Source organism: Paramormyrops kingsleyae, chromosome 7 (assembly GCF_048594095.1).
Source record: "Paramormyrops kingsleyae isolate MSU_618 chromosome 7, PKINGS_0.4, whole genome shotgun sequence".
In the NCBI taxonomy this organism is placed as follows: domain Eukaryota; kingdom Metazoa; phylum Chordata; class Actinopteri; order Osteoglossiformes; family Mormyridae; genus Paramormyrops; species Paramormyrops kingsleyae.
In genome coordinates, this window is record NC_132803.1 from 17,605,245 (window position 1) to 17,627,882 (window position 22,638).

General features: G+C 38.9%; 2 protein-coding genes across 2 annotated transcripts in view; one reads left to right on the top strand and one right to left on the bottom strand.

Annotated features, from left to right (window-relative positions):
* The window catches only part of tbca (tubulin cofactor a), a 221,537-nt gene that overhangs the window by 98,110 nt on the left and 100,789 nt on the right, over positions 1-22,638 (bottom strand). The window lies entirely within an intron of this gene.
* Positions 1-22,638, top strand: part of pde8b (phosphodiesterase 8B) — a 56,839-nt gene that overhangs the window by 3,592 nt on the left and 30,609 nt on the right. Inside the window, exons 2-3 of the mRNA XM_023823202.2 lie at positions 168-347; positions 16,435-16,491. Coding sequence (XP_023678970.1) covers positions 168-347; positions 16,435-16,491 — 237 coding nt within the window. The remainder of the gene's footprint in view (positions 1-167; positions 348-16,434; positions 16,492-22,638) is intronic.

Consider the following 22,638-nt stretch of genomic DNA (forward strand, 5'->3'; position numbering starts at 1 on the left):
CCGACAATCAGAAGTAACAGGAATTATTAGGTAACTGGGTTTGCGCAGGATCGTTGGTGTGAGGTATGGGCTGCGCTCCCAGTATTCACGTCTCTCAGAGCGGGGTGATCTATTGCAGGGACTCGGACGAGTCCAACTCCCCTCACCAGACAACGACTATCTCCCAGGGTACCGCGGCCACCCTCCACGGCCTGTTCATCAAGACCGACGCGGCAGACTCCATCCCTTCTGTCATCGCCTACCAAAGCAGACACGTACGGACAAATTCGCATCGGGAGCGCCGGGAAAACAGCGGGGGACACATCTGCATCGAGGCCGAGACGCAGACGAGCCACACCAGTGTCAAGGTATGGCTCAGATACAATACATAGTCACAGAACAGCTTAAAAATCCAGCTGCCGTTTATTGTATGGAATAGAACAGGCCACTGAAATTGCTCTCTAAATCTTTACTCATACAACTTACTCGCATTGCCTTTTACCTAAGGATTATCATAAGTGCCATGCCTGATAGTGAATATTGAATTTTGAATTTATACGTGTAGTTATTATAGACACTTTAAATGCGTTATTTATCAATATTTTAATGAATGAATAGGAAACAAGCCACTTGGAATTCATTACAGCAATTAAGATAATGATGAATGATCCAGTGATCAGTTATATTTTGTAGATTGTTACACATCATTTGAAAGCAACATGGCTTTAAACCCCTTCTTTGGCTTTATAATGAAGGGCGTTGAATTGTAGTGGTGTGTCCAGTATAACAATTTCATGTAGTTTAACATAAACTTTAGTATGTGCCCTACAGTTGCATGATCCCTTGAGGCAGCTCACCAGTCACCAGGCTTCCTTATACGTTTTCTTCAGTCTGCATGCCAGGAAGCTGCTTAATGTTTCAGGTCCCGTGGCACATCTTGAGTGTGAATTTGAGAACATGACACTTCATTTCTAGAAAAGCAGAGAAAAATTACAACCAATATATGCCTGAAATGTCTTATAAATGTTATAAATAGACCTTTGTTGAATTACACTATTCCTACGCAACTGTGAAACATCTCTATGCTAAACATTTACAATAGTGGTATTGTCTTTTTGGCTGATCTGCTTATTGTCTTGCATTTATTGTTCTGCATCTATTTTAACTTGGCATTATTGTCGAAATTTATTGTACATTGAAGTAATACAATGGTATATATGTAAGTAGTTGTAATAATGCAACTTTTTCTTTTGGATAATCATCTGGGAAACTCCTTCAGTGCCAACTTGTTATTGTTAATATTGTAAAGGCTTCATAGCTTAAAGGGCTCCTAGATTGTGTTATGAAGATAGAAGCTTTTGACAGCATTCAGTGTCAGCTGATCTCTTGTTGAGCCATTCATCAAAACATATCAGTGATCTTATTGACTGGTGCAGTGCTGTGATGTTTCTATAACCGTGATTGTGCTGATAGCTTCTGCTGGCTGCTCTGGGGCAATGTTTACCCCTCGAGTCCTTACTAGTCTGGATTATAAAGAATCACATGTGTGCGGGTGATAAACCAAACAAAAAGCGTCTGTGAATAAAGTTATGGTTTTCAGATGACGGCATGCTGTAGTTAGTGTGCGATGGACTTTTTTTTTTTTTGGTGAAGGGGTGGGACGGGGTTCTGTGACATACAGTAACACGGAAACATGCCGTAAATGTTTTGTTTCCCATTTTGTTTACTAGGCTGGTGCTACGGGTTTTTATTTTGTAGTACAAATAACTCGTTTCCTTTTTAGTTTGTCACACACCAAAGGGCTAAAAATGTTGCTGGATCCTCAGTGGAATGGATAGATCATGCCGATTTTTGGATATGCTGCACCAACCTTGGTATTGCTCAGTATTTTCTGTAACCGCTGCTGTGTGAGTCATCTCTAAATTGCTGTCCAGTTCGTGCATTTGGAATATCTTTGTAAAATATTTTTGCCAGTTTCTAGTGTTTGTTTCTGCATACATTTCTATAGGGCTTTTGCTTACAACATAAATATAATCGGATTGTTATGATTTTACAGACATATTTAAGGAAATAAGCAGTACAGTGGCTCTGTCTGCCGACCACATCTTGTATTTTTTTTCCAGACTTTACTTCTCCTTGCTGTTCAGCCCCTATCGATTGCTGCCCTCGTTGGGGTATTGAATGCTGTGAATCATTTGACCGCAGCAGCAGAGGTCACTGTGTATATTTTAAATAGCCTTGTATGAGTAGCTGTTTCCCCATGTGCTAAGCTGGTAGTGCTGAATACACACACACTCACTCACACACGTGCACATGTCGGGTAAACATATCTTTATGGGGACCACTCATTCATTTCTTATGGAAAAATGCTAACGCTAACTATGACAACCTTAATCCCCACCCAGCCCTAACCATAAGTAACCAAGCAAAATACAAGAGTTTTTGCATGTTTAGTTTTTTCATTGCAGTGACAGATTTTTATTAAATTGTCCCCATAAGGTAATGTATACCTGCTTGCACACACAGACAGACAGACAGACAAACACACACGATATATATGTGTGTATATACAGTACATGTATGCATATTAGGGATATGAGCAATTAAGATATGATTACACAACTGTGTGTGTGTGTGTCTGTGTGTGTGTGTGTGTGTGCATGCGTGTGTATGTCTGTATTAGGATATAATATGAATGATATATCAAGTTATCATCATATACACTTTATATAAGAAAAAATCAAATTTTGAGTCACAGCAAGGTTGGTTAAGTTTGTGGATTATGTTATATACTACTGTTTTGGTAATATTATATAGAAGAGCGAAACACTCCCTAAGAGGAAACTTCAAGTGTCGGCAATGAAAGCAACAGCTCAACAGCCACCGTTTTTTTTTAAATGGCGATATTGTGGATGAACAGGCAAAGACATTGGTGGTGTGGTGGTACTTTGGCAATTAAATGTCTGACATACTGTACAACAGTCTGGTGCTGTGCACTGTAAACAGAGGCGCTGAAAGCATATCGTACTGGGCCCCTACACAGACCAGTCCAATTATGTTGCAAATTGTTTAGGCCCCCTGTCACTCTGGGTCCTTGGAAAAATCCTGACTGCCGGAAACTTGTGCCAACAAAAAAGTGACCCTATCTCAGCACTGCCATCAAGCAGAGCATACAGAATGCAAACTCTTACAGTCACAGACAGACACTCCCACTAGCAAGTAGAATGTCTACTTTCTCTCTGGAGAAATACTGGACCCCATCATCCTCCAGCATACAGGACAAATTGTGTCCCATATTGGTTCAATACAGGACACAGTATCTTATTTTTCAAATTGTACCATCCGATAAAATATGGGACGGTGGTAATGTCTACCAGCACCGTCAGACCTGATCCCTGGAAGGAGCAGCAAGGCAGTCGGAGAAAAACCCAGCCATAAACCATATCGTCAGCATTTTCTAGTGTTACGCCCTATGACAAGAAATGTGTATTTTGTACAATTTATTCAAATTAAATTTCAGTTTGCAGCCCATGCATCTTTTGTCATGTTCTGAATGTTTCTGGAAATCTTAAGGAAATTTTAAGCAAAAATGCAGCAAAAATATTGGAATTATATCCTTAAAATTATTCATATTGACTGATTTTTTTTTCATGTTGCAATTAAAATATTTTGGCACATCGCCCAGCCCTAATATCTATATATATATTTATATTTATTTATTTAGGAGTAGCTTTTATCGAAATAGTGACATCACTCAGGAATTCCCCGGCAGGGAGCCACAAATCACCCCGAATATTACATATATTTGTCTTTTTTTTCTATCTTGTAATAAATGTGTAGTAAATCATAAGATGTACAGAAACATTATGAATGGTAGTTGTGATATTTTTAAAGGTTGCCTTTTGATTCTTGTTATAGTCTGTCTCCCAGCAGTCTATTGCTAACGATCTCTTCCTACCTACAATACGTAGTACAATGGCTCATTTTAGTGAATAAATTGTTTGTGCGATTCAGGTGTCGTTAGCTACCTAGAGTACCTCTGCTTTCATGTTCCTCTCTGGTGCATTTTCAGTCAGAGGACGAAAGAGATACTTGTAGCACTTGTTTATCAGCAATACAAAAACAAGAAATTAAGGATGTTGTTTACAGGTGTATTTATGTTGCATGCCATGCTAATTTACCACCCACCAGTCAAACGATCATTAAAGTTAAAAGGGTGAAAATTCTCTGATGCCACCAACAGCACAGGTCACCAACATCCATGGATAAAAACAGGGTAGCCAGTGAAGTATATAAATGGATTGGTGAAGAGGCACTTTCCATACCTGAGATGTTTGTAATTAGCACTGTTTTTGCATGCACAACAGTTCTAGTCTGCACTGCTTTGCTCTCTAAGGACAAATACTTGTACATGTACTCACACATATGCATGTGTGCATGCATATTAACATTTACATTAATTTAGCACATGCTTTTGTCCAAAGCAACACACTAGTGAGGGAGGCAGCACATTATAAACATTTGTTTTAGGCGTAAGTGCAGCACAAACACACTTACACAATCACCTGTGGCAACACTGCATCAGAACAGAAGACATCACAACATTCAAAAATTCAAAAAAGGTATATGAAAAGGGTTTTTCAACAGTTACTTTCAGAACATTCCTTAAATGTTATTAAACTCCTCCGACGTGTGTGTGAGTGTGTGTGTGTATGTACATGTTGTGCATGTGTGAAATGAAGTGTAATTTGTATTGTACTGATTGTTGAAACTGACTAATTTTATTGTTTTAGGAGAAATATATTTGATTTTGATGCCAGTAACACATTTCAGAAAAGTTGGGACAGGGGCATGTTTACCACTGTGTTGTATCACCTCTTCTTTTAACAACACTCTGTAAATGTTTGGGAACTGAGGAGACAAATTGCTGGAGTTTTGAGAGTGAAATGATGTCTCATTCTTACAGAGTGTAACCATGCATGTACCATGCAAAGAAGAAATAATATCTAAACATGATGCAGAAATGCTGATTTCACTGGGCCCAAGCTCATTTAAGATGGACTGAGGCAAAATGGAAAACTGTCCTGCGGTCTGACAAATCAAATTTTCTAATTGTTTTTGTAAATCATGGATACCACATCCTCCAGGTTAAAGAGGAGCAGGATCATCCATCCTATCAGCGGACAGTTTGAGATCCAGCATCCGTAATGGTATGAGGGTACGTTACTGCCCATGGCTTTGGTAGCTTGCACATCTGGGAAGCACCATTAATACTGAATAATATATAAAGGATTTGGTGCAACATGCTACCATCTAGACAATGTCTATTTCAGAGAAGGCCTTGTATATTCCAGCAAGACAATGTCAAACTGCATTCTGCATGTATTACAACAGCATGGCTCCATAGTAGAGGAGCCCGGGTGCAGGACTGGCCTGCCTGCAGTCTCGACCTGTCAGTCATTGAAAGCATTTGGCGCATCATGAAATGAAGAAAACAACAAAGGAGACGCCAATAAGAAGAGCTGATCATGCCCTTGTCCCAGCTTTTTTGAAATGTGTTGCTGGCATGTAATTCAAAGCATATTTTTGTTGTAAGAAAATTTCTGTTTCAACATCTGTTATGTTGTGTTTTCTACTTTCAATTAAATATTGATTTATATAATTTGTAAATCATTGAATTCTGCTTTTATTTGCATTTTTCACAGCATCCTAACTTTCTTGGAAATAGGTATACCCCAAGGGTCTTCTAAACCTGTGTTTTATATATAAGGCATCCCATCCAGGGTATTCCCCAGCCTTCTATCCTTCTGTCCTACTCTGCACCTGACCACCACCACCACCCCCCCCCCCCCTCCCCACCAAAAAAAGTGCACTAGATCAGTATTTGGATGATGGATGGATAACAAAAATAGACAGTACTAAATCTTCACTGTTTGTGTTTAAAAAAATCTATGCAGAGAACAAACATTATTTTGAGTTGGATGGTTTAAAAAAGCTGTTATGTAACCACAACTGTTGCATAGTGCCATAGCCCTGATATTATTGAATTATGCTTCTCAACACCATGGAGACCTTTTCATTGTTTGATTATAGTGGAAGATTGGTGAATTGAATCTGTTTAAAATACTGTGGACCAGCTTAAAGTATTACATTATTATCTCAAAATATATTTTTCAGTGTCACAAATGATTGCAAAATTGCATAAACTTTTATTTTGTTCTGTGTGTCCTGGCCTATATTAATAGCTGACTGCATAGGGGAAATATCACACTGTGTTTGTCGTTGGTCTTTTATTGCAAGGGCAGTAATCCTGATTTAATACATGTAGACTTTATGAGGTCAGGCTGTGAGGGGTCTCTGGCACCTGTCGTTCTCATTCTTAATTATTTAGCCTTTTTCTCAAGTGGAGCAAGGAATTAAATTGCCTAAATAATTGAAATGAAAGGTTGAGAAGCAACAAAGGGAAGGTATTTCACTGTCGACTATGCAGCTGGTGTTGGTGCGTATTTTTTATATGTTTTTTTGCAGTTGTGCCTTGATATGCTGGACAAAATCCCCTGACAGTTTTCTGAATACATAAGCAAGGGCAGCACTACAGACATTTCTTAAACCAGCCCTAATGAAGTGGTCATGAACTGATCATTTTTGCCATCCTATGCAGATGCTTCTCAAAATTGTGGGGCCTGGCCTTTGGGAGAATTTTTCTTTGCTTATATTGTGACCTTTATATTCAGTTTTTGTTTAACAAAATATGGACAAAACAGCCCACCAGGATCTGGCAATCAATGCGGTTGTCTTGAGCAATATGTGTGTGCAGTTTAGGACTAATTAAATTGCAGGACAGTCCAAAGATATGGACCATAGTGGGAAAGTCAGGCAGACATTATGGGGAAGCTAATTAAAGGACTTCATGTGCTTATTATGGGCTTTGGTAAAAGACATTCATTCAGGTCAGTGAAATACTGAGTTAAAAAACATTTACACTAGCACCCAAAGTTTAAGATGGAGCAGTAAATAATAAGGAGAGCCATGATGGTTCTGCACTCACCTCAGAGAAGCTATCAGACTGACATTCATTGTTTGTGTGTTCACAATGATATACAGGTATGTGTCACTTCATGTCTGGGTTACATTCTGTCCAATAGGGTATTAGGTGACTTGGACGCAATGCGAAGATCATATACACTGTGTATAAACCTATACTGTAACTGCATCTATATTGTACCTGTACTGCCTGAATAGTCAAGATACTATAAAAGAGAGAATACACATTAAAATAATGGCAAAAGTACTGTAAAGTAAATGCATAACATAACATGTGTTCATTATTGCTAACAATTATTACACTATGTAACATAAATTTTGTTCCTGGATAGTATTTCTTAACTGCCTACGTTGTAAAAGTATAGAAAATTGCCATTATTCCCTTCAAATTTTGCTTTTTTGACCTGGAAAATTGCACATTTTCATTTACACAAGGTCTGAATAAAACATCCCATGAATGAAGATCTACGTGTATTACTACTAAAGTTATACAAAATGAACAAAAATGTATGTTTAGAAGTTTTTTGAGATTTATTACAATAATGTAAATCACTCACTCTCCCGACTGGCATGCCAAAAAATATCTTGTATTGTAGCAGATGATGTCACGGAGTACATTTATGCTCTTGTCTTTATAAATTGGCCACATACATAGAAAAATGTGTATGGAGAATGCTTGCATCTTCTTGATGCCATCTCTGATAAATTCAAATATGTAGGTCAATGTGTTCAATTACGCAGCTAGAACTATACTGAAGTGGTGAGTGTTGAGCCCCTGTATGTACATTGCTATGGAAAATTCTAGAAAATTTTAAACAGTTCTTGAAAATTCTCGCAAGTTTTACAACATTCTAGAAAGTTCTTGAATATTCTTGTAAGTTCTGGAAAGTTCTCTACCTGCTACTCAGCACTGTACGGAGCCCCAAAAGGGACATGGGCAAACGAAAAAAAAACCTTTGAAACTCTCTGGCGCAAAATTGGCTGCTGCTTTTGCATGAACTCTGCATTCACTCTGAGTCAATCAATAAATCATGTTCATCTTTGCTGCTGGACTCACTCATAGACATAGTGGTGCGTTTTGTGAGAGATTGAATGAAAGAGTGAGAATGAGAAAAGCAAACAAGAACTCATCACCAAAACACATTAGCCTTCCATTGAATGGAACTATTTTGGAATCTGTAGAGACTACATTGAAAAAAAAACTAATGATTTGTCAGCATGGCTCGTTTTGGCTTAACTCATGACAACACAAGCAACTTATTTGGCAGATTCTTTTGGCAGACAATAAGCTATAGTCCATAGTTATATTGTGAGTGAATTATCAACTCATTTTATACTTTATAAATATTGCAATATTTACTGGAAAAATGACATAATACTTGAATTTTTTCCAATATCATGCAGCCCTAGACTGCAGAGAAAAGCAGATTCTTGGTGAAATCAAACACAAAGCACAAATGACCGCACTAAAATTGTCTTACTTTGGATGTTATGAAAAGACCCGGCACATTGGAGAAGACTGTGATACTTGGACAAATTAAAGGGTAAAGCCTGAAAGATGAGAGCAGATACAGGGCATTCTGTAGGAATATTGTCTAATATGATCACCGCAAAGTCAACATCAAACTGATGGCAGCTACTCATAATAACTCCTGACCTCACAGTCAGTCAGATTCCTCTTTTCTTCCCCTGGAATGATTCCCTAGTATATCCCTTTGTGAACTTGGATATTCAGCACAGTGCAGCATGAAACGTGGATATTTTACATTGGTGATTTTTAGATCTTTGTTGGGTCTGATCACTTCAAGCCCATTTTTTACTATAAAGAGAATGGCAGACATGGTACCATTTGATTGACATTCAGGTGTCCAGTTCTTCCCTGTGTCTTATCCGAAAGTCTCGCCTGTTACTACTTCATTGAACAAGCAAACGGCTGCTGCTAACATGATACAAGCTGTGTAGAATGCTAAATGTGCTGGTTGTATTAAGTAATTAAGATCATTCACTGAAAATGTAGAAAATCAAATTAGCGACGTTGCCGTTAAATGCCTCTGTATGTAGCTGTGGTACAATGGGAAAATGAAACGATAGATCTGAGCCATCTCCAGTGGTTGCCAGGTGACTATTTGTAAAGAAGGTGGTAATGCTCGGGAATGGAGAGCCCCTCAATGCTGTCTCTGGTCCACCCTGCCTACTGTCCCAGTAAGGCAAAATGAGCATGCTTTTGGTTGTCCACTTCTCATTGACACGTGCCACCCGAGTAAGTCTGTCAACAGATCTTGTTGTAAAAATTACAATTATTCTGTATGTCATGTAATGAACATCTTGTCATGAGCTGTGCATAATTCCTAAAAAACACACCAAAGGATTACTGTTGTGCTTTACATCCTGTCTACAGTAGAGAAGCTTTATAATGAATAGTAATTAATTGCTTTATTTATTAAGCAGGTATAAAAGCATGCAATGCTGGCTTATTAGATGGGTAAGTATGAGCTCTGTGTCCCTATCGGTTGATGCCATTTCTCAGCCGCTCCTTGCCTGTGGTTGTCTGATGCTCGTGTTTTGACCGAGGGCCAGCTGCACTGCCGTTATGTAACTCTGGTCTCTGTCTAATAGCTGTGAGACCGTGATGGTAGGTGGCTGGCAAACTGCAACAGATGTTTGTTCCCCACGCTGTCCTAGTAAGATAGAAATACATTAAAATCAGCAATAGCATGCTTTACATCAAGGCTGCACTGACAACTCTCTACTGCATCCCTCCCATTCAGCATTTTAAGTATTTTTTGATGCACAAAATGGATTAATGTACTTTTGCTGTTTATGTTCCTTTAGAGTACTTGGGTTTGGTTCCTCTCCAGTTTGTGTATGTGTTTTCATGTATGTAGTTTGTATGATTCATATGTGCTTGTTTGGGTCTCCTTTAGCTATGTTGGTTGTCTGCAAAAAAGTGAATTGAGTATGTGTGAAATGTCCATTTGGGTGCGGCCTGTGATCCACTGGTCAGATTGCCCTACCTCATTCCCTTTGCCCCCTGGGATAGTCTCCAGGCTGGCCACAGATCTGCAGTGGATAAGCTGTTATGTAAATGGGTGAAGGGATGGAAAACATGTAGTGCTACGTTACACTCTATATGCTTTTAATTTCATTTTAGATCTGCAAGGTCATAAGAGGACCGTAGTGCAAAGTACCACTGTAGGGTGGGTCACTAGGGCTTTGCAGGTTATTTTACAGAAATACGAAAAGGGATAAGCTGGTGGTCTTATAACAAACAAAAGGCAGGCTGGGATGGTGTATTGTGTTTGTATGCTGTGAATTGGTGAATGATGACCATTTCTTTACCACTTAAAGTCCCTGTATTTAAAAAATAATCATAAACATGAACCATTGTTCCTCTCTCTTTTTTCCTTTTTTATCCCCAGTGAGATGTTTAAGCAGAGCACCTGGAAGTTAACCTGGAGTTTCTGTTTGTGCCGCATATTTTGATGTACAGTACCACCAACCTGTATTTGAGCTACGTGGTTATGGAAGATGTCACTATGCTACACAGCTGACCTCTGAAACCTGGCAGCCCCAGTCATTCCTGCTGTTACACCTGAATATAAGCAGAGAGGCCTTTAAGAAATAAAATAAGCAATTTTACATACGCCTCATGCAGGGTAACTTTAAGGAGGTTCTAGAAAAGATCATGTTAATAACCTTTTGGGGGTGTCGAAAAATTACAGGCCATCATCCAGAGAGGAGGGATTTCTGCAGGACCACATGGTTATTGATTGATTGATTGATTGATTGATTGAATTAAACATTTTAATATATTACAGCAATGTGTTCCTCTGCATTGCTCTAATATGTTAAAATAATCATGTTCCACAGTGTGGAAAGGGAGCCACCGAACTTTCAAAGCACTCTTCTGCACAGTTCTTACCCTAGGATAAACATTAGCATATGGATATTAAGAAAAGGGCTTAATGTTGATAAATATGGATAAATATGGAGGTTTTATGTTGCAGGTAATCTGCACACAGAGTGTAGGGAAGTCTCGTATTACATTATTACGTATTTAACTATCATAGATTGTAAGGTGAATATTCTAAAGCATTTCAGTTCAAAAAAGATCTAGCTAAAGAAAAATACCAGGTGTTAGGATACAAAGCCTGCACTTTATTAGGACCACACAATGCTGCATTCGTTAATTTTTGGAGGGAGAATATAACGAGAAAAACTGATATTTTCATTTTGGACTTTTTTTTTTAAATTACAATTCTGGTTGTTTGTTTCTCTTGTAAGAGCTGGGTTACTGCAACACAATGTTTTTCTCATAGGAAATCATCCTTGAAAATGAGGGCTCAGCTGGATCTTAAAAAAAGACATTTGCGGGTCCTGAAACAATGGCACTTTAATTCCATTACAAATGTCCCCTGACATCTTGGTATATGATTACAACACCATCTTATGACCTGTATTAACCACAATGGATCCTAGAATTTATTCACCAACAGATATATAGACAAAACATTTCAGATAACGTATCTGATATTTAATATTATATAGCATTGAGTTAAATTAATTTAAAATGAGTACATTTGTGTTGCTCCCAGGAAGTAAAGATCAATTTTCTCTGTTCATTGTGAGAATTTCTTTGCTTTCCTCTCCTCTTCGCAAAGCAGTGTCAGTTTTACTTATGGGATAAAAGCCAATTGGACCTTACGTGTGATATATGAGAAATAGGCACATCATTCACACCATTCTTGTCCAATACTGCTTACTCTTGTAAGCGTTCATTGCATGCCATTCATTGGAAGCTCAGCCTAGTTGCACTTATGCCTAGTGAACTCCTTGACAGCCACGTGTTTGTAATATGTGATTTATTTGCTTCACTGTTACATTGCTTTGAAGGAAATAATCTGCTGAAAAAATATAGATATAGTAAATCATTCACATTGAAAGTTAAATTTATCTGGCTTGCTTGCAATGGTAGTGAAATGGATTTTTAATGGTTTGTATTATGTGTTGTCTTCTATCCAACACGGTGTTCAGATGTAGTTCTTTGCATGAAAAATCCCTTTACGAGTCACTTTGTGAACCCTCTCCTTCCTGTGGAATAGAGCAGTCCATCCTAATCCTTGCCCTGTGCACCCCCGTCATCCCACATGCTTAGGCTATTCCACCACCCAACAACATGATTATAAATTATAACTGTAATCTTCAACCCCATATTTAGTTGAGTCAGTCGTGCTGGAAATGAACTGTAACAAATATATGTTTTTTTAATGGGATCAAAGAGCTGGGGTGGCACAGTGGTGTAGTGGTTCCTATTGTTGCCTCGCATATCTGGGTAAGGGGTTTGAGTCTCTGCCCTGCCTGTGCATGTATGGAGTATGCATACAGTACGCTGCATTAGCTGCCCCCTGCTATGTCATGCTGTCACATATGGGTTAAATGCAGAGGACACATTTCATTGTTGTGCACTGTGCTGTGGTGTGTCAACAATGACCATTGATCACCAAATTAAAATGAAATGAATTAAATTAAATTAATTTAATGTTCTCCCCGTGTCATTGTGAGGTCTCCTCCAGTTTATCCCCACAGTCCACATCACATGCTATGATGAATTGGTGTCTCATACTGTGTCTCATACTATAGGTGTCTCATACTGTGTTATTCCCTGCCTTGTGCTCATAGCATCTAGAATAGGCTGCAGACCCTAGTGTGGGCTTAGAAAATGGATGGGGTTTGGGAGACTATGGCAATGTGCTGACTAAGAATTTAACAGTATATGAAAACTTTTTACATGAGTCTATTTCCTACATGGCTAAACTTACTAATAGTAGCTGAACATATATACATGAGGAAATCCATCCATCTTCTAATCCAGTGTTTCCCAATCTGATCCTTGGGGACCCACTGATGGTCCATGTTTTTGCTCCCTCCCAGCTCCCTGTCAGACAGTCCACATTTTTGCTTCCTTTCTCATTCCAGCCAGGAAGGAACCAAAACATGGACTGCTTGCAGCTCTCCAAGGACTAGATTGGGAATTACTGTTCTAATTAATATTCCTGGTCTGGGTCATGGGGGGTGGAGCCAATCCCAGGAAGCACAGGTCACAAGGCTGGGGCACATCCTGGATAGAATGTCAGGTCAAAGAAATATAAAACTGTACTTTTATTACGTCATACCAATCACCCACCCACCCATCCATCTTCTGACCACATATCCCAGGCAGAGTAGTAGGGTCATAACAATCTGGTAAATCACATTTTGGGAGACGGCCCATTTAAAGGGGAGCGTAAATATGGGAAAAATCAAAAAAGGCTCACGTTTTTTGAAAGTATGAACCTCATTTTCACGCACAAAAACATTTATAAAAAAAAAAAACTACAAGATTGTTCTTGAGTTAGTATTTAAGATCGTCTTATTTGTCAGATTGCAAATATTTCATTTTTAAAAATCCACTGCAGTTCTAATGCATAACAGTAATATAACTGATCCATGTCATACGTTATGTAGTATTTCATATATAAAAGATGATGGCTGTTTTGTCGTACCATTTAGGTAATAATATATGATAACATGAAAGAAGTGATTTAAAGCTAAATCCATACATATATATCAGTGTACTTGCAATCAAGATTCAGCATCAAAACTGAAAATAGTATGAAAGAATACTCATGTTTTAGTTAAGCATTTGCACGTTCTTTCTGCTGAAACGACACGGACAGCAAATGAGTCAAATAAAAACTGCGACTTTTTTTTAGTATAGGTGAAAAAAAACTCTCCTCCTGAATTGTGTCATAGGGAGACTTCAGGCTGACCTTATCCAGGGTGTGGTCTTATGGTCTCTGCCATGGAGCGTCATTCATTCACATTAGCGGTTGTTGTACATCCCTTCACTGCCCCACATCCCAAACTCTGCTGTCCTACAAGCATATCTTCACTCAATCCCCAAACCTCATCGAGAACTTAACATTGGTTGGCTTTCCCCCGACAAGTTTGCCCCTCCTGTTTTCAATTATATTTACAATGAGCACACATTTTTGCCGTCTGAATGAAACATCATGCGTGTAATAAGTTAACAAAATCTCCCCTTCTCTGTGGTAAGAATGACTAGTTAAATGTAAAATTGTTTGTGTGCCTACAGTATGTGTCAGAGCAGCTGACGTATCCATGCGATCCCATTGCGGCTGTGATTGCTTGGAAAGCGACGGTTTTAAAGGGGGAAAAAAAGTCAGGAAGTTCCTTCCCCTGACATTCGTGACACTAACTTCTTGTACAGTCTGTTATTATGCCGGATGACAGTGTCGCAGTGTGAAGCGATGTGGTCATTCTGTGGGTAGCCCGCACCTCTGCATGATTAGTAGGAGTCATTACCACTATCATTAAAGGCGGCCTTGTAGATTTGTTCCTGTGTCACGGTGTCTTGGAAAGCGACACCCTGCAAAACCATGTGCATCCCAGCTAACAGGTAATGTTTCCCAGAACTTCAGCCAACATTATGAGAACATGTTCTCAAATTCAACGTTCCTATTGCAACATTAATGGAGCGTTATTTCCAACGTTTCACATTTTAACGAAGGTTCTGGCAATGTCAGCGTGATAAAATTATCACTTTAATGCGATTAATAAGTTAAGCTGTAGGCTAGTAGCAGTTGTAGTAGTGGGATAATGTTCTAGTGGAAACATCAAGAAAACTGGACACTGAACGTTTCCATTAATGCTGAACGATTTGAGGAAAATGGTAGCACTCCGTCATGGGATACACCGTAATGCAGTCACATGTTAAGATTATACAATTCCTTGGTAAGACCCCAGCTAGAATATTGTATGTAGGTTATGTCACCATACCTTAAAAAGGACATTGCTGCCTTGGAAAGGGTGCAACGTAGGGCTACAAGAATGATTCCTGGTCTTAGAGGAATGTCTTATGAGGAGAGGTTAGCTGAGCTGAATCTGTTTAGCCTCAAGCAAAGGAGACTAAAGGGGGACATGATCCAGGTATATAATGTTCTAACAGGTCTGGATGCTGTTCAGCCAAATGGCTACTTCAATATTAGTTTAAATACTAGAACCCGTGAACATAGGTGGAAATTAGCGGGAGAACATTTTAAAATGCATTTCAGAATGCACTTCTTTACACAGCCTGTAGTTAGAGTATGGAATAGTCTTCCTGTTAGTGTAGCGCAAGCTAAAACCCTGGGTTCCTTTAAATCAGAGCTAGATAAGATTTTTACAACTCTGAGCTATTAGTTAACTTCTCCCCAAACGAGCTTGTTGGGCCAAATAGTCTCCTCTCGTTTGTAGATTTCTTATGTTCTTATATAGATATATACACATATACATACATACATATATATCATGTGAGTGTGTGTATGTGTGTGTGTATATATATATACATACACACACACACACACACACACACATATATATCAGGGGTCTACTATCCAGTAGATTTTCTGTCCCACTTGACTTCTGATGAGCCACACCTGCTCCTGGTATTTACCTGAGAAGGTGTGGTTCATCAGAAGCCAGGTAGGATAGAAAACCTACTGGGCGGTAGCTCTCCAGGACCGGAGTTGGAGATATACATACATACATACATACACACACACACACATAGTATGTGATCTTATATATATTACATATTTAAAAATCAGCTGGCTGTTGTTAATGTTGTTACCTGGGACAAGTGTTTCCTTCATGCTCCTCTTTCATGATAGCCTTAAAAATGCTAAAGGAGATTCATGTTTGTTTATGAAAGTAACTGGGAAAATGTCACCTTCGCATTATCTTTCTGGTCCATTCTAAAAGAGATATTTGTTGTGGTATATTAAAAAAAATATGCTGACCCACCATAAATATGGTGAGTTCCTAATTTCTAATAGTGTAGAAAGTAGTTTGACCACAAATGGTTTGGGGGGAGACAACCATCTAGGCCCAGATAGTGCTTTGTATGGCTGCCCAGCAAATGCACGACGTTTACTTTTGAGTTGCGTTGGTTCGCTGATCGTAAATTGCATGCTGCAGTCATGCGGTAACGTGACATACTGGAATCCCTTTCCGGTCAGCTTAATGGCAGCCTTGGTGATATTGGGCATGAAGAAGGCTGTTGTTGGACAGGCTTGGAGCAGGAGACCACGTCATGAGCCTGGGAAATATAACTGGTAGCATGTTCTCTGAGGACAACAACAAACGACAGAGTGGCATTTAATTATTGTGTATTGGTACAAGTGTGTTCTCTAAGCTGAGCAAATAAATGATACAGGTCAAGCTACATTTACTGATATGCTGGTGGATGGGCTTATTGTGATGGTAATTGTTCAAGTCCTTCGTTATTTAACTACTAACAGTTTTGTATCCGTCATTTTTGTTTCTGTGCTTTAACTAATTGTTCTAAAACAACCTCTTTTTTTCTCCCAGGTTTCTGCCACAGAGGAATGCATAGGGCCTATGCGATTGAACCAAGAACCTATTCAGGTACAATACATTTCATTTTAATATGGCTAATTGTTCTGGCTGGCACAGTTCAGAAGGCAAATTTCAGTCTTTAGGTCCACGAACATAAAGGGAGTGGGGTCATTCTAGAGAACCTCAGTTGTTTTTGATTTGATGAGTGATGTCACAATTACTCTGGTGGTGGTACTTAAGTTATATATTCATTTATATTCATTTTTTGCTGTTTACGTAGGTTTTACACCTGTATTTAGCTTTGTTTTCAGATTTAATAAGATTTAAATGAATTAAGAACTGTTAAACCTCAGCTTATTTTGATTTGTTATTGTGTTGTGCTTGAGAAGAAAGGGAAATTGCCAAGGTATTAAATTATCTAAGGGGAAATTCTTTGAAGTGCACTGTGTGTTCCAGCAGAGTGATTTTTGCTTTGTGGACATATTGAACAGATTTAGACAAGCCTTATTTTTGTTTTTTGCTAGCTTTCAGATGTGCTGTTTCCAAAAAAAAAACCATGATTGCATAGGGTATTAGTCTTTTGATTTCATACCTTTTATGCACAGACTTTTACACATGCTTGTTTTTAAATAAAATCTTTCATTTTCACACAGTCCCAGAATATGAGGCTAGAATAGTAGTTCAGGTTAAAATTTTTATTGATGTATTTGCCATTTGGATGTTTATTAAAGTTGCATTTTATCGGTTAAAAGAAAAGGATTTATTTTTTTGTCTATAGATTTTGTTCATCTTGGTACAGAGCGTTAGGAGGAGATGGTATTCAAGTAATTGTATTATGTTTGGAGAAAGAAAGAAGAAAACACTCGGTGAACTTACAGTGTTCAGAATGTCTGACCGTAGGGGGAGAAGCCTGCAGCTGTATTTTTATGCTGAATTTACACTCTCAAAAATGGCACATCGGCTTATGGTGCTGTGCTGTTTTCTATAATTGTAACATGTGATTGGCTCTGCAGTTACTATACCAAAGGGATGATGAATGCTCTGCTGTACAGACTCCAAATTAATGTTTATTTAGCAGTTCCAGCAAACCCATTCCACTAATTTTTCATTGCTACAAAATGTTTTTATTAAAAGAAAAAAAAAAAAACATGCTTTGCTAGAGACCTACAGTAAATACCCCTAGGAAAGGCTGGTAGTCACACCAAATATTTATTAACTAGAGATCAATTTCCATCCCACCGCAACCCTCACTAAGAAATATGGGAAGATGATGTCGATGTTAATGATGAAATTCTCCATCTTCATGCAGCATTTGGATCTATATTTAGATTTTGGTTCTATGTAGAATTACCAGCTTGATAAATTGATATTGATTGGTGATTAACACTTCAATTAAGTTCTCCTGAAATTCTGAGACCCTGTTTTTCAGAAGACATTCAGCTGTCCTCTAATCTCCCTCTCTGTTTGAGTGAGCCACTCACTATCTGCATGTATTACTGCAGGGTCCCCATTACTTTTCCAGGGTGGGATTCAATAAACAGTACAAAGCAAAGGGCCAGTGACTCATCCTCATTTGGTTTTATAATTATTCTAAAGTAGTTTTTTATTACCCCACATACTGCATAATATATTATTGATTTGTTTTTATTAATTTGAGTTGACCAACTATGGACAGAACTCCATCACTGACCACTGGCAATTTTTTTCTCCACATCCAAGCCATTTTTCAGGAATGGGTCCAGGTTGTTGAAAATAATTTTGCCAGCCGTGTACTGGTGTATGGGAAGCAAACATTGCAGCTCCCCCCACAAGTCCTCCCATTAAAAAAATCTCATGAAGAGGCGGCTGTTCTCTGTCGGCCCTGTTAAGAGAGGAGTTGCTGGCACGTGAAAGCGTGGCCCGTGAAAGCGTGGCACGTGAAAGCGGAGTGGACAGGTCCGCAGCCAAAACTTCCGCACTTCTCATCGCACGTTCACCACTGGTACTTGCTTCAGCCGCTGTATAACCTTTTTTCTATATGACTTAAAACATCTTCCTCCATATCGGTTAAACACGTTAGCATTTGTGAAATGTTTTCACAAGTTCCTCGAAAGGCATAGAGATGCCCCATTTACCCAATATTGCGTGGGTGCAGTTTAAGGATCACGGTAGCAGGATGGTTGTATGTATGTTGGGGGTGTAAAGTCAGCTTAGCACACCTCCCACTTCAGGCATATTGATTTCAGGGAGGCAGTTAGTGCTCAAGTCTAGTGCTGGCTAGTGGGGGGGGGGGGGGGTTAGTGCAGGTGGCAAAATTTGCCGTATTACAATCATACCGCCCAAGCCTATTAACACCTTGAAAAATGTTTATAAAGGTTCACCCATTTTATTACACTGCTGAAATTTGTGTTTGTTGCACTACATCTGCCCTCTGCTGGCTTGCTGGAGTATCACTGCTGTACGCATGCACCAACTGCAACCATTTGTATCCACAGACAAATGATGTCATTCTATGCAATGTAGGCGACAAAATACAAAAATACAATGAATCAATGACAAAATTCATTGTCAGCCTATTTTTATGATAGATCTCCATTATCGATTAAGTTGTTGCAGCACACTTTCAACGGACCATCTTACCATAGTAAATTAGTTTGTGTACATATGTCAGAGCAGTTGAGGTACCCATGTGATCCCATTGCTACTTGCTGACCCCGCACTCTGAAAAAAAACCTGCTCACATCTGTATATGTCTGTGGGCAAGAGCAAGATATATGACAGCTACACAGATTAGTAAAATGTCTCTTTTTTTGGACTGACTTTTGCCTCCAGAACCACTTTGAAACATTGAGAAGCTTTTCTTCACACCACTGTTGTACTGAGCTGTTATTTTTGCACTTGTCATCTTCCTTTTAGCTTGGAGTCTCGACATACATTGACTGAATTATTTATTTTGTTGAGCGCAACATTCTCAGTAAAATATCGACTGTTTCTTAGATGCTAGACACAACACATGTGGCACCAACAACCATACCACTTTCAGACTTGCATCGATCACACATCTTTGCTGTTCTAATACTTAAACAAACGGTAAATGACCCTCTCTGCGTGATGTATGTATTCAGTTGCAGTCATGTGACTGTGGTTTTGAGGAACAGGCTGTTTGTGGTAATGGGCAGGTGTAGCTAATAAATTGGCCAACGAGTGTGTTTGAGTATATCACTCGGAATGGCCTTTCTGAATATACAACTCATCTAGCTTTGAAGCGGCTTTAGAGTTGGTCCTATATATACCAGGAGAGGTATGACTAATCTGTCGTCACATTTCTGGACCTCTCTGCAGTCCATCACTGTGCTCTTAGTCCCCGTGGAATGCAGACATACATTGGCAGGTGTGGTAATGCAACATAATTTGTCTTTCTCTGTATCCAGTGTCTAAGGTAGATATTATTTGATAATTTCAAGAAAATATGTACACTGAGCTTCAGGATTCAAAACGGCACCAGCTTATAGGAAAAGTGAAGCAGTCGTATTAGTTGGTAGTCTTAACTGAGCCTTGTCAGCGTCAGGATACAGAGTTAGAGCTTATGGTGGTGGTGTCCAAGAATGTGTTTTTTTTTTTTTAGCTATGGGAATCAGTACAGCATACAACCCGCATCTGTTTTCCTTCACCAAATGTTGCGTGCCGCATATGAGCAGAGCTAATGGCTATCAAAAGCCAGCAAATGTGTAAATGGAACTGATGCATACAAAAAATCTTGATCCAGTTACGTGTTAAAATGAAATGTTCTCAGTGTGTAACTGTGTGAGTATGTCTGTGTGTGTTTCAGTGCGTGGGTTTGCACAATGTGAATTAACTACAACCTCTTTGCATTTAGTGACTGAGTTCCGTTTCAACGACAAGGTCACTTAGTGAAATAGTCACTAAGTGAGTATCATATTAGCCTACGCATGACAGTTACTGTACTTATGACATCACATCAGCCTTATACACTCAGTTTCTTTTATCTTTCAGGAACTGGACATTTTTAACAAGATTTTGTACATTCTCCTTCAAAGATCTCTCTCGCTCCTGCCTGTGTTGTGAGGTGTATGAAATTTGGTCGTAAATGCATGCATAGGTCCGATGATTAATTTTTTTTTACTGTGGTATTTGTGAATAGTCCCTAACCAAGGTAGTTGCTTGACGAATAGTAGTAGTAACAGTAGTAGGAGACGACTCCTGAGTATGTAAAATACTGCGTTCGAGAACCAAGTCAATTAGGCTTTGAGAAATCGCTCATAAATGAAAAAATATTTTCAGCATATATTGCTATAATCATAGTGTCTGATTGGTATGACAGGCAGATCATGGTGTGTGCTAATGTTAAAATGTAAATGTGTAAACATTGTGACATCAGTATGAACTTCATTTTCTAAATGTGCACCTTAGTGGATATTTATTTTAGTTTTATGTACTTGACAGAATATTTTTTTTATTTAATTATAAGTAAATTTTAGTTTTTTATTAGTAGGTTGCAGCAGTATTTATGTTTTGTTTCTTTTACCCCTGCTGTACCAAAAACGTACTGAACTGTGACCTCAAAACATACCGAACCATAATTTTTGTGCCCGTTGCAGACCCTAGAATCAGTAATATAATGAAATAAGCCATGATCAAAAACTAAAAAGTAAAGTAATTCAAAAAGATTAAATTTCTTAGCCCCAGTGTGAATATGGATTTATTTATGATTAAAAACTCAAATGTATACTTATAAATATTATGTGTAAAATATTGTCATTTTACAAGTACAATGTACAGTACTGAAGTAGGAATTCTGCAAGAGAGATGCAGCCTTAAATTACGTAAAATCAGTTCACACCCGGTTGACCACGGTGTGACTGTTTTAGGCTCCATTCCAGCCCAATCCATAAATCATCTGGGGTTGGATCTAATGACCGAGGGGCTATGGCTTACACATACCATCTGCATTCCCAGTGCATATCAAACTGGGCGGCCACATCTTGTCTGTGATTGGGGGCAGTGTCATCCTCAAAGATTCCCTCTCATCTTCTGACAGGTAGAAATGATGTCATGTAGTCACCACTCACTACCATTATGTAGCCATTAGCAGTAGTCTTGGTTCCTAAGGAGATATTTATGCTCTAGCTTTGTCCTTCCTGCCTGAAACAGCAATTCATAGTGCTTTAGGTTGGCGACGTGTGTGCTTGAGTGTTTTGTTGAGAACCAGGTGAGGAATGACGTGTTATCACATTTCACAGCCACTTTGCTCCCCATCAGCCATGCTCTTAGTTCCCATGGACACACAACTGTGTATTGTCAAGTGTGATAATGCATGCAACATCCCATGGAATATTATTTAGCACTGTATAACACTTAGTGAATGTAATCCTTGGGACAATACTATAAAGATGCAACCTGCAGAATACAATGTAACCTTGTAACCTTCAGAGAATATAGTCCAGTTACTGCTGCACGATATAAGTGTTTCTGCACCTAATGTTAGCTTTGAAGTTTCTGCATCTCTATCTTGTTTTAGCTCTGGCTGTATGAATATGTGCCTTTGTTAGTTCTGCAGCGTGTCACTTTGTTTAAGATCAAGGAATATAATTTGGCTCTGTAATTAAGCAACTCGTGCCCAGCTGATACTACCGATACTACTACTGTTCATTATTATAGAAACACCTGGGTGCACGTGGTCTTTATGGCCGTGTTGCCTGGGTCTTTGTCTAGTGCCCATGGCCGGGTTTTGGCCCTCTCCATGAGTATACAAAACATTGTGGAGCCTGTTTTGCTATTATTATGCTTCCAGAAAAAAATTATTGCCAGCTCTATCAAATGCAGGTGAGGGAAATAACTGGACCCCAAACAAGACAGGGAATAATGGTAAGATGCACAGGGGCGAGGACTACCTGGGTCCCAGAAGGGGAGACACAATGACAGCAATTGGTCCAGAAAGATGATGTGTGGGACATCCCATGTGACGGATATCTTGACAAGAGATATGAAAAGTGTATAAAAATCAGTGTGTTCCGGCATGGGATATACTCCTGCGGGGGGTTCGGTCTTGGATACAATAAAAGACTGACTTTGGAATTCTACAGAGGCAGTTCCTGACTCCTGATTTGGCTTAAAATATTAACCACACCAATCCAAGTCGTATTATATTTGTCTTTCTCTGTATCAAGTGATCTAATAATATTTACCTTAATTTCAGTAAAATTCAGTGCTCAAAGT